The sequence below is a fragment of the Psammomys obesus genome, unplaced genomic scaffold (genome assembly GCF_907164565.1).
Source record: "Psammomys obesus unplaced genomic scaffold, mPsaObe1.curated_primary_1811, whole genome shotgun sequence".
Classification (NCBI taxonomy): Eukaryota; Metazoa; Chordata; class Mammalia; order Rodentia; family Muridae; genus Psammomys; species Psammomys obesus.
Genome location: NW_026596069.1, coordinates 25,582,473 through 25,597,951, shown reverse-complemented (window position 1 = coordinate 25,597,951; position 15,479 = coordinate 25,582,473). Strand labels below are relative to the sequence as shown.

Below are 15,479 nucleotides of genomic sequence, written 5' to 3'. Positions count from 1 at the left end.
TCCTCTCTCCATTGAATATCGAATTCTAAAATTTAGATTTGAATATAAAGATTCTACCAGATCTTTAAACAAAAGGTGACTCATTTGAACTGTATTGTCAAGAAGAGTTCCGGAGAATGTATCCTAGCTCATTGGAAATCCTAGCGCAGGGGGATTAGTGGCCTTCGTGGCGGGACTTGTCCCAGACAGAAAATAAAAAAAAAAAATAAGAAAAGAGAAGTAAGATAAAAGTAAAGTAAGAAAGAAAGAGAAAGGAAGAAAGTGCGCAGAGAGTACCGGAGGAAGCAGCGGCCGCGGACTCCCGGTTTGTGTGTCAGCCAATCACGAGCCCCTCGCAGGACACGCACGCGTGGTCGGCTTGAGGGCAAGGCGAAGCTAAAGTAGGCGGGACTACTTCCCTAACCCAAGATGGCCGAGGAGGCGCTCCTAGAGGGAGGCGCAAAGGCTGAGAATACCATTGGTGGAGCTGCAGCTTCGCAGTGGGAGGGAATGACAGCTCCCCCGTTTCCGGTTCCGGCAGTACCGGGATCAGTCGAGATGGAGGAAGATGCGAACCGAGTGTGGCTGTCGCTGGGAATGGAGGGTAGTGCGGAGGCTGCGGTCTAGGAGTCCGGGGTTGGAGTTCTCAGCCGCGGCTGAACCGCCGGGGTCTGAGAAGGTAAGCGACCACGGTGCTAGGGTGCCTTGAGGGATCGGAGGTACCTGAGTACCGACTTGTCGAGGAGACAGCGGATGTCAGTTCTGCGGGGCTGCATCGCTATGGGAGGCCGCCCTGCAATTTTGGCAACGAAAGGCAAATTCGGCGAGGCATCTCGTCATGGCAGAGGAGCATGAGAGGCTGACAACTAGAAGCATGGCGAGGGGCATGCCCGAGGACCCAGAATTGGCCTTGCAAGAGCCGGACGGAAGGTGCATAAAGGAGGGTGTCACGTGGAGTGTGTGGAGGGCATTGTCATGTGGTGTCTGTGATGAGGGATCACGTGGAAACCTATTGAAGACCAATAAAGACTGGGGGATCTCACCATGCCGGAGAGAGGAGGCTGGCTTGGTTTGAGAGGAGGCGTCGCCAGGACTAGTGAAGAGCAATGAATAGTGAGCGGGACAGGTGTTCCAGCATACAAATACGTTCACTTCATGTGAATAATGGGTGGGTGACAGCTCCCAGAATGCAGAGCCTGATGTGGTGGGGAGAGAGAGAGCAGAAAGAGGAGAGGGTGCTGGCTAGGATTGGCTAGGATTCGTCTCTGTGTGAGAATTGCAGCGCCTGGGTCAGGAGTTGAGGAGCACAAGGTGACCTGATGTGGTGGGGATGGTCGAAGGAAAGACTGAATGGATGAGCTGGTCATCATTATGTTCAGGCCCAAGATGGGGTCAGAGGGCCCCTTACCTGGTCCTAGTGATGTTGGACTCCGAGAATGGTTACAGTTCTTACAAAACTGACAATCTCTAATAATTAATGCCATGCTTCCTACATTTTGACAATCCATATAAACCACCTAGAGATAATCAGCAGGTTTAACAGTATGGCCCAAAGTCCCCTCCCCCCACCAGGACAGGGTCTTGCTGTGTGGCCCAGGCTGACCTTAAACTCCTGTTTCTCTTTCCTCAGCCCCCTTGTGCTGAGGTGACAGAAATGTGCTACCACACCTGGCTCTGCTCCTTATAGGCAGGTCCAGGTCTGCATACATTGCTAATCTGTGGACCACTCTGGGCACTGAGGACTTAGAGCATCGCTGCTCGGTAGAACTTTATGCAGTAAGAGAAATGCTTCACTGTTAACAAAATACTAATAATACCTAATGTTCTAAGGGCTGATGATCTAGCTCAGTTGGTAGAATGCTTGCACAGCATGCAGGAAGCCCTAGGCTTGGTCCCCTAGGAAAAAACTGGGCAAGGGTATGGTGGCTCACATCTGTAATCCCAGCATTTAGGAAGTGGTAAAGGCAAGAAGATCAAGAGTTCAAGGCCAGCTTGGGCCACATGAAATTCAGACAGACAGACAACAAAAACAGCAGCAATAATAAAACCAAGAGAATAGTCTAGTTGAGAGTTTTGTTTATGTGTGGAGCAGAGTGGAAGTGACAGATGGCATAATTGGGGTAGTCTGTTCTCCATATCATTTGATAACTTCAAGCATAAAATGCTCCCTAATCTGGGTGATCTGTTGGGATGCACAGAAAGCACTTAGCAATTCACAATGTTTTGTTTTTAAAGCAGGATTTCTTGTAATCTTGAACTTGTGATATAGCCAAAGATGACTGTAGACTTGTGATCTACCTCCCAAATGCTGGGACTATAGGCATGAGCCAGCACACCTGTTGTTTTAAATGCTGTGCTGGGGATTGGATTTAGGGCTGGGTACATGGGAGGCAGGCACTCTGTCAACCGAGCTACATCCCAGCCCCATGAACAGTTTTAAAGGTGTCAGAAAATCCAGAATTGGAGTCAAGTACTCAAGGGTCTGACAAAGGGCCATAAGGAAGTTGGACTGGCTGAACCAAGACAAAGGCTGAGCATTGTTTCTATTCACCTTTCTGCAAAGAAGACTTTCTAGCAGACGAAACAAGAGAAGCTGAATTATTTCAGCAGGCCCTCTGGGTGTTATAGGACAGTGAACAAACTGAAATCCACTTTTAGGAAGAAACTTTTCTTTTTCCAAGGGTGTAGTACCCTCCCAGCCTTCTAATATGGTGCCTTCTTGATTGAGTCATGACCATTAGAGGCGCCTCCTGTTACCATGTATTGGTAGGAGTTACCTGCCTTTGAGTTACCTGCCTTGGGGAACTCTGGCTTCCTTCAGGGGATGTACGGAAGATGGACACATGTGAGAGATGCAGGTGGGAGGGGAAGTTTAATGGTGCCTCCTGCCTCAGCATTTCTCAGTAGAGATGTCTGTAATGGGTGACTCAGCTTCACAGGTTAAGAAGGTGTCCAGAAAACCAGGTCTTGGAACAGAGTACTCCATTGCTCTGCCCTTCTGCCCTGTCAGTGGGTTTGTGCATGGCCAGCAGGAGGCCCCTGCTTGAGCCCTGCTGTGTTTGTCTTGTGATGACAACATGCCTGCCCAGCCAATATGCTCAGTCACTCCCCAAAAACACTGAGAAAGAGGAGGCAGTCCTAGCTTTCTCTGGAATGAAGCTGAAAGAATGGCAGGTGCAAGGGTATTTGCCTCGCATAGGAGGGCTTAGTTTTAGGTTGAACAGCGAAAGCTGTGCTGACATTTCCAGCTCGCTGGCACCAAAGGCATTGTGGAGTCTTGCCTTCACTGCTGGGCAGTTGCATGACTCTGGACTGGTTACATTGCACCTACACAGACCTCAGTTTGCTCATTTTCCAGTATTCTTGTTGTTTTGTGGTTTGTTAAGTTAGCCCAAATTCAAGCAGGTTCTGGCGCTATAAGTTCTTCAGGGAAACCAGCTCAGTTAGCTCTTTTCTCTCTCAGGGGTTAGCTATGGCCAAAGAGGACTCTGACCTTTGGCCTGCTCCTGACTTTTAGACTCCATTCCCTGGAGAATGGGGCAGTGGGTGGGGATGCCATGTGGCATGAAATCCCTGTCTGCACTTTTCCCTACATTTCCTTTCTAATGTAGACTGGAGAAAATATAAATTATGGTGGGGGCGGGGCAGAGGTAGTCAGAGCAGCCAGCATAGGGAACAGAAGTGAGGTCAGCAGGCAGCAAAGGTTTGTAAGGATGAAAAGACACAGGTGGTTGCTTCTTCAGAGTGCCAGGAGCAGCCTAGCCTCCAGGAAGCTCCTCCATGTCACTTAGGGACATCCCATTAGCCTCATGGGCCTTGAATCATGCTGGCGCCTGGATTGTCCACAGCATTCTAAACATACCCAGGCAAGGAAGACATAGAGCGTGGTCCCTGTTCAGGACTGTGATGGCAAGACCTAGGAAGAGACAAGATTCAGACGGACAGTCCCGCAAGCTGGGTAGGGCTGAAGTAGGGGTGGTCTAGCATGCTCTGGGTTGTAGCGGCGTGTCAGGCTCAAGGCTAGGCTTTGCTGAGGTGAGCACCCCAGAGATGCAGCCTGCGAGGTGGACTCACATCTCCCTGCCTGCCCAAATCCCAGGTCTTCGGGCACTATGGAGGACAAGCGGAACATCCAGATCATCGAGTGGGAGCACCTGGACAAGAAGAAGTTCTATGTGTTTGGTGTGGCAATGACTATGATGATCCGGGTTAGCGTGTACCCATTCACCCTCATCCGCACCCGGCTGCAGGTTCAGAAGGGTAGAAGCCTCTACCATGGGACCTTCGACGCCTTCGTCAAGATCCTTCGAGCAGACGGAGTGGCTGGCCTCTACCGGGGCTTCCTGGTCAACACCTTCACACTCATCTCTGGCCAGTGCTACGTCACCACCTATGAGCTTACCCGGAAGTTTGTAGCTGACTACAGCCAGAGTAACACAGTCAAATCCCTGGTAGCCGGTGGCTCCGCCTCCCTCGTGGCCCAGAGCATCACGGTGCCGATTGATGTTGTCTCCCAGCACCTGATGATGCAGCGCAAGGGTGAGAAAATGGGTCGCTTCCAAGTTCGTGGGAACCTAGAGGGACAAGGGCTGATTGCCTTTGGTCAAACTAAGGATATCATCAGACAGATCCTCCGGGCTGATGGGCTTCGAGGCTTCTACCGAGGCTATGTGGCCTCGCTGCTAACATATATCCCAAACAGTGCTGTGTGGTGGCCCTTTTATCACTTCTATGCAGGTAAGCAGGGACTGGGAAGGGGGCAGGGACACTGTTGTTTCTTTCTGTGTGGAGATGAGTACAGAGAGGGGATCAAACTAGCCCCACTTGAGTGCTGGGATCACAGATGCATGCCCCGCTGAGCCCGCTCAACCCTAGTTTTGCTAGCTCTGTTTCTCCTACTTTGCACAGTATTTCATCTAGACTTTGTGGTAAAATTGGACCCTGTACTGTCACCCTGACCCTCTGAGAGTACATTCTGGCAATCTTTGTGAGACAGGGTCTCCCTGTATAGCATAGACTGGCTTTGAACTCACTGTAGCCAACACAACCTAGAACTAACAGCAATGCTTCTACTCCATGCAAACACTTCTTGGGAAAGCTGAGGGTGAAGCTCAGCGCTTAGCTAGCATGCGTGAGACCTGAGCTTTAATCCGTAGCACTGCAGAAAGGCCAAACTAAATAAAGCTAAAGCAAGCTCCCAGGAGGGCATTTTCTCCAGTTTACCTCTGCCCTCACTTGGTCTCATGAATCCTGAGATTTGTGTTTCCCCTCATGTCCACATTCTGCAGCAATGCCAGCCAAACCTGTCCAGAGGTCTCAGCGACATTCTGACTGTGGCCTCTGCACCCAAAGGTTTCACCTGAAGCACTAGGGGGGCCCAGGCATGGAGCACCCAGCTTACACACAGGCAGCCTCATGGCTGTGGAGCTGCACCACCAGCTCTTTAAAACTTAAATATTAGTTGTGTTTTGTTTTAAAAATAGGATCTTATTCTATAGCCCACGCTAGCCAGAAACACAGTGTGTAGCTCAGGCTGACCTTGAACTCTCAGCAGTTTTCTTCAGGCTCTTAAGCACCAGGATACAAGTGGGGACACCCAGCTTAAGTTTTATTTTGTGTCTTCTGCTGCTGGAATTACAGGTTCCCACCACCACTCTCAGCTTATTTTCTGTTCGTTCTTGTGTTTTTGAGATTGGCACTCAGACTGGCCTTAAACTACTGCTCCCGCTGCCTCTGCCTGCCTGGTGCTGGGGTTACAGCCATGTGCCCACCTTTTTAATTTTTTATTTGAGTCTGGCCCGAGCTTTCTATGCAGTCAAGAGTGACTTCAACTCATGATCCTCTTACCTCTACCATTCATCCAATGCCGAGATGGCAGGCGCATGTCACTGTGCCCAGCTTGTTTTTGTCACTCTCACGGTGCATCCCACACTTAACCCTATGTCCTTGAGGATGACCTTGCTTCTCCTCTGCCTCTCCCACTTCCTCTGCATCTCCCTCTGCCTCTATCTCTCTTTCCCTTTCTCTTTGAGATACAGCCTTGGCTTGCCTGATATGTGGGCCAGGCTGCTTGACGTTGAATTTCTAATCCTCCTTCCTCTGCCTCCTGAGTGCTGGGATTAAAGGCTTGAACCATGTCTGGGTTTATGCAGTGCTAGGGATCAGATCCAGTGTTTGAGCTATGCTAGATAAACTCTACCAACTGAGCCACATCTCTAGCTCCCATTCATACTTTTGATTTTGAGACAGTGTCTCACTGCTACATTGGACTTGAACTTGTCCATGCAGGCCTTGAATTTGTGATCCTTCTGCCTCTGCTGCCAAAGAGCCCGGTTTATAGGTATGTGTTATCATGCCTTGTTCCTAATGGATTAGTCTGTGAAGTTCTAGGTACAGAGCTGGGTAAAAAGCCCAGTGACAGCGCTCTCTGCCTGGAATACCTTTTCCTCTATTCTTTATGTGGCTGACCTCTTTTGCTTCCAGCCTCAGCTTATATGTGACCTTTGTAAAAAGAACCTTGCCCCCCTCCCCACCCCAACAGGGTTTATCTGTATAGCCCTGGCTGTCTAGGAACTCACTATATATAGTACAGGCTGGCCTCGAACTCACAGAGACTTGCCTGCTTCTGCTGGGATTACGGATGTGTGCCGCTGCACCCAGCAAGAGCTTCTTTACCCTTTTGGAAAGAAGGCTGTCTCTGCTTTCTGTTTTAGCTCCTTTATTCTTTCTTAGCACAATTTGCAATTATTTTACCCCCAACTTCTAGCTCCTTAATTGGAATCTTAATATCCATGAAGATAGTTCTCTGTCTCTTTCTCTGTTTATTTTTGAGACAGAATCTCTCTTTGTAGAACCCCTGGCCTGAAACTTTCTATGTAGACCAGGCTGACCTTAAACTTTAAGCGATCCACCTGCCTCAGTTTCCTGAGTGCTGGGATTGAAGGTGTCGACCACCATGCCTGGCTCTTTTCTCTGGACAAGTCTAACGTTTATCATAATGCCTGGCATGTAGAAAATATTAATAAATATTCATGTTACTGGTGTCCACAGTCACTAAGCTAGAAGATAGTCTGGGTCAGTCTGGGTTCATCTTCTGCCTGTAGATTTAGGTGCTCAGTAACCATCTGTTGAAAGAACAGTGAAGAGGGAAGAAGACATGGGCTCTTTGTCCTACCCTCTCACCTTTCTTCATTCCCACTCTGAGCTCCAGGAAAGTGGTATGTGTACAGATGTAGAGTTGGACTCTGGGTCCTGTGCAGCTTGCAGGCCCGGGGCCAGTGCAGCCAGGCCCAAGAGGCAGGCAGTGCCGATCCCAGGGCTGCAGTCTGATTGCAAACATGCCGCCTTCAGGAGAAGAAGGGCACCCACGAGGCAAACGGCAGCTCACCCTGTTTCAGCTGACATTCTTGACTCCAGGGAGGAGCATAATTAGAAACTGAGGGAAAGGTAGTTCTGCCCCGGGTACTGAATTCTGCCATGGAACTGGGCATTTGAAGGTGTGACTTCTGCCTTGCCAACCCCATCTTCTAAATCTCTAGTTTTTTCTTCCCTGGTCACAAACTACCAAAACTAAGCGCATTCCTAAGGACTAAGAGAATTCCTAAGGACTGTAGAAGAGAAAACTGAGAGGTCTTGGAGATTTTGAGTCAATGTGACCTCCTATCTTGGCCTAAATTTGCGTAGTATCCTCAAGGTCCTTGGCTACTCCCCTCAAATCTCACTTACTGCTCCTTCTGCTTGTTCTGTTCTAAGTCACTGGTCTTGCTGCCAGCGACATGCCAGTGACCGAGGCATGCTGCTGCCTCAATTCTTTCGATAGATGTTATCCTGTGCTTGGAAAGCGCTTTGCCCAGGCATGTGCAGCTTATGTTCTCAGCATCAGGTCATTTCTGAATTTCACTTTCTTGGGAAGTGCCATGACTGCTTTGTTTAAGCTCACAACTTGCTTCACCCCTACCCTGTTTAGCTTTAGTATGAACCTTCTGACATGGCTATGTGTTTTACTTCTTATTGCCCCTTCTCTTCTACTAGAATGTCCGCACTTCCTGAGGACAGGAACGTGAGGCACTTTTTTGAAATTCACCGTACATGCCTCAGGACCCAGGGCAGCTAGCTCATAGTACTCACTGAGTCTTTGTTGACTAAATGAATGAACTCTTGTTTTGTACCTCAAAAGAGAGTAAAACAGAGAATTTATTTACAGGCACACTTCCCAGTGGCACTGTGAGAAAATAGGCCTTGGTGCCTAGCATTCCATAGTCATTCGCATTTTGAAATCCAGGATTCTCTTCTCTTGTGCTAGTGATTGAGCCTAGAGACTCACACAGGCTAAGGAAGTGCTATCACTGAGCTATACCCTAGCCCTTTTATATTTGACTTTTTGTGGTTGTTTTGTGAGACATGGTTGGCCTTATAAAAATTACAAGCATGCACCACTGTGTCTGGCTTTTTCTCTTTTCTAACATTTAACAGAATGCCATGTATTTCTTGAAGTCACTGTGTAGCTGATGCTGACCTTGAACTTCTGCTCCTCCTGTGTCTACTTCCAGAGTGCTGGAATTACAGATGTGTACCACCATGCCTGGTTTTATGTGCTGGGTATCAAATCCAAAGCTCCATGCATGCTAGGCTCCATGCATGCTAGGCTCCATGCATGCTAGGTGAGCACTCAGCTAACTGAAACCCTTTTTATTTTTAGGTTTTGAGACAGGGTTTCTCTGTGTAGCCTTAGCTGTCCTGGACTCACTTTGTAGACCAGGCTGGCCTCAAACTCACAGATATCCCCCTGCCTTTGCCTCCCTGGGTTCTGGGATTACAGGCGTGTGCACCGTGCCTAAATCCTTTTTATTTTCTTGAGACTGAGTCTCATGTAGTCTAAACTGGCCTGGAACTCATTATGTAGCTGACCTTAGACCCCAGATCCTCCTACCTTCTTCATCTTTCCAATGCATCACTATGCATAACTGCATTTTTTGTTTGTTTGTTTATTTCATTTTTCGAGATAGGATTTCTCTGTGTAGCCCTAGCTGTCTCAAAACTGGCCTTGAACTCAGGGATCTGCCTGTCTCTTGGGATTAGAGACATGTTCCACCGTGCCTACCCATTTTTCTTTATTGGTATAAGCTGGTCTTCACTATAGGATAAGACTGCCTACTTTAATATTAATTGCTTTTACTTATAAAAATATTTAAATACTCTAAAGGTCCAAATGAATTTTAAAGGGCTAGGAATGTGGCTGAATTGGTAGGTGCTTCCCTGCATGAATGAAGCCCTGCGAGCCATCTCTAGTGTGTGGTCCAGCTGTGGTGCCACATGTCTGTAATCCCAGAACTTGGAGATAGTGCAGGAGGATCAGGGGTCATCCTCTGCCACATACTAAGTTCAAGGCCAGCATGGCTACATGACACTCTGTCTTCCCCCAGCCCCCTAAAGGTAAGAACTGTGAAAAGAAAAGGTGTGTAGTATACAGTGAGCAGCCATCTTACTCACGGCCCTCATGCAGTCCCTTCCATAGAGACCATTGTGTATGGTGTCAATTTTTTTTTAGGTATTTATTTATTTATTATAATTTATTCACTTTGTATCCTGGCTTTTTTTTTTTTTTTTTAATAATTTGAGACAGGGTCTCCCACTGAAGCTCGAGCTGACCTGGAATTTACTCTGTAGCCCACCAGGTAACACACTCATAGCAATCATGCCTCAGTCTCCAGGGTGGAGATTACAGGTTACAGGTGCCCTGGCTAATCATGTGGTTTTAAATGTATCCTACAAGAATGCCACATAGGAAACATGCAGTATGTGCCATTGTTTTTATATCAGAAATGGTTTTCTGTCCATCAGCTTAAAGGATGCAGCAGGTAAAGAGGTTTTTAAATCCCTTCCTAAGGCTTGTCTTTTTTAAACAAACGATATGACCAGAATGACTTCAGGGAAAGCTCTAGAGATAAATAATATGAATCTTTAGTAAATGCAGGTAGAAGCAGAGAATTGGAAGGTATAAGTATAAAGGTCAAAGATGGCAAAGGGCAGAGGGCTTGGTGTGGTTGGAAAGGCATCATGAGGGTTAGATGGGTGGTACCTCGTATCTTGAGGTGGTGTCTTTCCCTGGATTCCAGAGCAGCTGTCGTACCTGTGTCCTCAGGAGTGCCCTCACATTGTCTTTCAAGCCGTCTCTGGGCCCCTGGCTGCAGCCACTGCCTCCATCCTCACCAATCCCATGGATGTCATCAGAACCCGAGTGCAGGTAATACTGGCCTCCCTCCCAGTCCCCTCCCTACCTTTGACTCAGAGATGACACTAGAAGCCAGACCTGTAGGCCTGTAGTGTCCTTGTGACCTCAGTACATGACGTGGTATTTAGTCAGCCTTGTGATTGGCCAAGTTCCTTGCTGTGCTTATCTCTGCAGATATCAGCTGAGCGCTTGGAAGTATCTACATTGTTTTTTCTTCCTCTGTCTGCACCTTGCATATCTACCCATTGCCTACACAGGAACTCTTACTGCTCTCTTCTAGCCTTCAGCTGGAATCTGTCCCGTATTCTGTTAGCCTTAAGCCATCTTCCTTCCTCACCCTCCAGGCTTGTGGGGTGGTTAGAATGATTTATTTCCTATTAGTTTCAGAAGTCGCTGATTTTTTTTCCACTAGGCCATAAATCCACACTGAATGAAAGACTGAAATCAGAGAGGTGGTCTCTAAAAATGTGATCTGGGAATAGAGAGGAACAAGAGGACAGCGAAGAAAAATGGGAAAAGGGAGACAAAAATGTTCTTTTCCCCTTCAAAATCATTACATTTATTTATTGTGTGTGTGTGAGTGGGCATGATTGACATGGTCTGAGCAGAAACTAGAAGAAAACTTGTGCGTAGGTGAGTTTCTTTCCTTGTACTCTCCGGGCTTTGACAAACTCAGGTTGTCAGGCTTGGCAGCGGGAGCTTTTATTTGCTGAGCCATCTTGCTGGTCCTTTTTTTCCCCCCTTAAAGACACCTTCTCAGGTATCCCAGGCTGGATTTGAGCTCCATAATGATGGCCTTGAGCTCCTGACCCTCTTGTCCCTCTAGAGTAATGGGGTTAGAGGCATGCACTTTTACACCTGATTTTAGAGGTGCTGGACTTCCAATCAAGTTTATTTTTGAGACTGGGTGTCTAGTCCAGTCTGGCCTCAAAGCTGCTGCTGTACCTGATGCTTAACTTCCTGAACTTCCAGAGTGCTGGGGTAACAGGAAGGTACCTGGTGTTTGGTCTTTTGTTGTTTTTGAGACCAGATGTCCTAGTTGAGGAAGGCTGGCCTCAAGATGCCCTGTGTAGCTGAGGATGACCTTGAATTCTTGATTTTCCTGCTTCCACCCTCCAGCTACTGTGATAACAGTGCATGCCACCATGCCAGCTGAGAAACCTAAGTGTGTGTGTGCGCGTGTGCGTGCGTGTGTGTGTGCGCGTGCGCGCGCACCTGTGGAAGTCAGGGGTTAACTTGCAGTAGTTTTTAAATAGGTTTCACAGGTTATGCTGGGTAGACTCATCCACAACACTGACAGCTCTTGGTGTTGCTCAGAAACTGTAGTCCCTGTCTACAGTCAGCTTTGAGGATAGTTAGCTAGCACCGAGGAATGGGATCTGAATGTGGTACATGGTGTGCAGAGGGCATGTTTTGCTGTATCAAGTCTTAGGTGTGCAGCAAGGGGGACTTTTAATGTGTAAAGTTAATAGGGTAACCCAGGAAGAAAGGTGGAGAATCAAGAAAGATATAAGGGAGAAGGGTCCTTGGGGTCTGGTGAGGACAGGAAGGAAGAAAAGGAACCTTAACAGGTTGAAGTAAAGTCGGGTTTGTGCCACTGGAGATTCCAATGAGAGGAGCAACAGATACAGGCATTTTCCTCCCTAGGAAAGAGTGCTTCTTCCAACATTTGAAATAAATACTCTGGCATCTCACTGGGATGCGGTTGGACCTGCAATGTCTTTATTGTGGAGAACCAGGGTAGGCCCCATTCTTTCCTTACCCTTGCCTGGGTGTCTTAGGAGGCAGGCCTAGGGAAGTGACAGATCTCTGCTTTGAGGAGCTTGTAGGCCAGAGGCTAAGGCTAAACTGAAAATGCCCTTGACATGGCTAAAGGAGCTTGTGGAAGCAGAGGAGTCAGAAGATGTTAGAGGGAAGAAGAGCTGAAGAGGATGTGCTGAAGAAAACAGGGTAGAGTAGGGAGCTATGGAAGGTGGAGCCGGCATCACCTGGTGGAGGCTGCACCAGATAGGAGGATGTGAATAAGAAGTCCTTTGCCTTACATTGGTAGAGGTGCTTTGATGTGGGCTCTGTATTTGTGATTTGGGAGTAGGGGGAAGGAGACAGGACTGTTGAGAAAAAAGGACTACTGGGTGTGTGACCAGCAAGGACAGAGGAGAGGCTTCTAGCCCTGAAGCCTTAGAGGGACTGAGATAATCAGAGCCCAGACCCTGGATGAGCAGAGCTGCTTGAGGGCCTCTTCGGGAATTGACTATAGCCTTCCTGAGACAGAGAAAAGCACCTAGTCCAAAACCTCCCAGCTGGCTAGCTTGCCTGAGGGTGGTGAGAGCTGATGCACAATGATCACCATCTTGCTAGGCAGTGCTGTTGGCAGTCTGTGGCAGGGTTTCATCTGGTAACTCCGACTGGCCTGGAACCAGCTACATAGAGCAGGCTGGCCTTCTCAGTGTTGGGATTAAAGATGTGTGCCACCACGCCCAGGTCTATTGTTGGCATTGATTAAATATTATTTTCTTCTTGCCTGTAACAACCTTGTGGCATAGGGACTCTTATTACCATTTTTTATTTGAGAAAACTGGGGTAGGAAGAGTTAAGTAAACTCAGGTAGTCTGTCACCAGAGCTTGGAGGAAGTCACTATGCTATCTCCAGAAGCGGAGTGTAGCTCTGGCATCCCCACTTGAGCCTGCAGCACTATAAGGGTAAGCAGATAGTTGTGACTGAAGACAGTTGGTGCCCCTTCACTGTGGTGACTTTTCCAGGTTGAAGGCAAGAGCTCCATCATCCTGACCTTCAGACAGCTGATGGCAGAAGAGGGGCCTTGGGGCCTAATGAAGGGCCTCTCAGCCCGAATCATCTCAGCCACACCCTCCACTATCGTCATCGTGGTGGGCTACGAGAGCCTCAAGAAACTCAGCCTCCGACCTGAGCTGGTGGACTCAAGACACTGGTAGCGAGCAGTGGACAGAGAGAGAGGCTGTGGTTTCACATATTACTCTAGGCCAGGGCAGAGCAGGGAAGATAGTTACCTTTGTGAATGCCACCTCCACACACCCATCCTGCTCCAGGCCAGATGGCCTATCAGGGACAAGAGAAGAGACTTTGGACTGCCCTTGATGCAGAGGTTCTGTGCCTGGCTTCCCTGTTCCCTGTAATTTTATTTCTCCTGCAGATCTGGGCCCCTCACTCAGTGCTTGTACTCAGTTATGGCCTGAGGATCACCCTCCACAGGATTCTGTTGGCCCCTCATTAGTGCCCCTTTCCCTCTGTCCATCCCTCAGGCCTGGAAAAGAGCTGCTCATAGATTGCCTACCCCCTTGCTTGTTGCTCTTGAGTCTTTAGGCCAAGGCTCTAAGTAGCTGCCTGTGATTTATTTTTATGCTTGCTTATTTTAAATTTGGGACTGAGTTGCTCATTGGACAGCTCTGCCTTGCCCTGCCTTTGGGGATAAATTGGAGCAGCAAACACTCTGCAGAGTGTTCATTTTCTCTGGGAGTTACTAGGAGGGAGGAATCCTAAGGCTTTACCTGTGTGTGTGGTTGAACATCTGTGAATCAGGCAACTAGCCCTGATAGCATTAGTCCTGCTGTCAGAACCCACTCCTTGGAGAAGTGGAAAACTGTGACATCGATCCCAATTCTTTATCCCCTCCCTGTCCCTTCAGGCCTGGGAACCTGCAAACAGAATGGACTGCTGGGCTTCACTGGCCCAGGTAACTACAGTCGAGGGCACAGTTCTAAGTGGATCAGGCTTACCGGAGTACAGTGGGCTTCGAAAGTAATGAGAGGATGTGTGTTCCTCACTGTCATCTCCTCAGGCCAGCTGAGCCACACCCAGGAGGTTCTGAGCCCCAGGAAGCAATGCCGCACACATACCTGCCACTCAGAGGAATAGTAACAGCTGGACTCTGGAATATGAACTGCCTTTGTTTTTCCTGTCCTTGGTTGTGAAGTGTCATCCCAGTCATGGTACCCTGTGCTGGCAGCAGAAAAAAGGAGTCAGGAAGGCACCTAAGGCCAGGGCCACCTGGTCACCAGCCTCATACTGCCAAAATCGTTGATGCTCCCTTCAGGAGCTTCCTTCTTTCCTGCCTCCACTAAGCCTGTGATGGAGGCAGAGAGGCACAGCTCATGGAATGGGAAGAAGGCAGTCAAATCTTGCCTTCCTACTTAAGATGTCTGGCCTGGGTGATGCTTTCAACCTTTTTTAGTGGTCCCATGCTTTGGGAAAATGCCATGGTGCCAATTTGGAAGGTGCTAGCTAACTGAAGCCTTCATGCTTCTCACAGCTGCTCCACATTCTTCCATCCTGACTAGACCCTGTCCCTATACTTACCTCTCTCACTGCTCATTGTAGTCTGTACTTGTTTCCTTTTGAGCCCTTTTATTTGTCTCAGCATTTTGGCTGTTTTTGAGACAGGGTCTCAAACATATCCCAGGCTGGGTTTGAATTCCGTATGTAGCAGAGGATGACCTTGAACTCTTGATCCTCTCCCACCTCCTGAGTTCTGGGTTTACAGGCCTCACTTCCTGCACTTTATTGAGAGAGCCCTTCAATTTTGTCCATAGTCACCTGAGGGGTGGAGCCCACAGAACATTTTAAACCTTTTTGCGCCTCACCTCTACCTTAAGAACTATCAATACAACGGAAGCAAGGGCCCCTCAAGCTTTTCTTCTCAAGACAAGACCCTTGTGATTGGTTTTCGTGACCCTGTACTTGTCTCTTCCATCTTTGGTCTTTCCTTACTGGGCAGAGTGTGGACACCACAGGAGGTTCCTGCCTTTCATACCTTAGGCTATTTCTTCCTCCAGACTTCATTTTCTTGTACTGTGTACTTGTGTCTCCCTCTCCTGTCCTTTCTCCTCCCTTTCCTTCTTGTTTGAATGAACAACGCCTGCCTGCCCTGACCCCCTAGCCAAGGTCATTTGCCTTGGTGAGGATGGGCCAGAGGGCGCCCGATTTTCCAAAACTGGAGACCAAAACGGCTAGGAAATTTCACCTGTTGATCGTGATCTAAATTAGAAACTCTGGAACCTGGGAAGAAAATGCACATTCATCATTTGATAAAAATGGACTCTTGAGGATCGTAGCGGCGAATATTCACTGTTGCACTGTATGAAATCTTTGAAATGTAATTAAAAGTTTTTATTGAGTCCCTAAACTTCGGCTGGCGAATGTTTTTCCCCACGAGCTGCAAACTAACCACGTCCTCCGGCAACTGCCCCACCCCTTCCGGCTCGGTGACGGATTTCCTTTGCCTCCAATCGGAGG

The 15,479-nt window shown here is 48.3% G+C and overlaps 1 protein-coding gene across 5 annotated transcripts; it reads left to right on the top strand.

Moving 5' to 3' along the window:
* The first annotated feature begins 528 nt into the window (after window positions 1–528).
* Window positions 529–15,369, top strand: Slc25a44 (solute carrier family 25 member 44). Of its 5 annotated transcripts, none has more exons than XM_055625442.1 (4): window positions 529–658; window positions 4,079–4,716; window positions 10,095–10,222; window positions 12,971–15,369. In XM_055625442.1, the coding sequence occupies exons 2-4, from the start codon at window positions 4,092–4,094 to the stop codon at window positions 13,160–13,162; spliced, it is 945 nt and encodes a 314-aa protein (XP_055481417.1). In that variant the 5' UTR covers window positions 529–658; window positions 4,079–4,091; the 3' UTR covers window positions 13,163–15,369. The 5 variants fall into 5 exon arrangements, with proteins under 5 accessions (XP_055481417.1, XP_055481420.1, XP_055481416.1 ...); XM_055625445.1 differs by having other exon boundaries at window positions 529–909; window positions 4,079–4,518; XM_055625441.1 differs by having other exon boundaries at window positions 529–909.
* The last annotated feature ends 110 nt before the right edge of the window (window positions 15,370–15,479 follow it).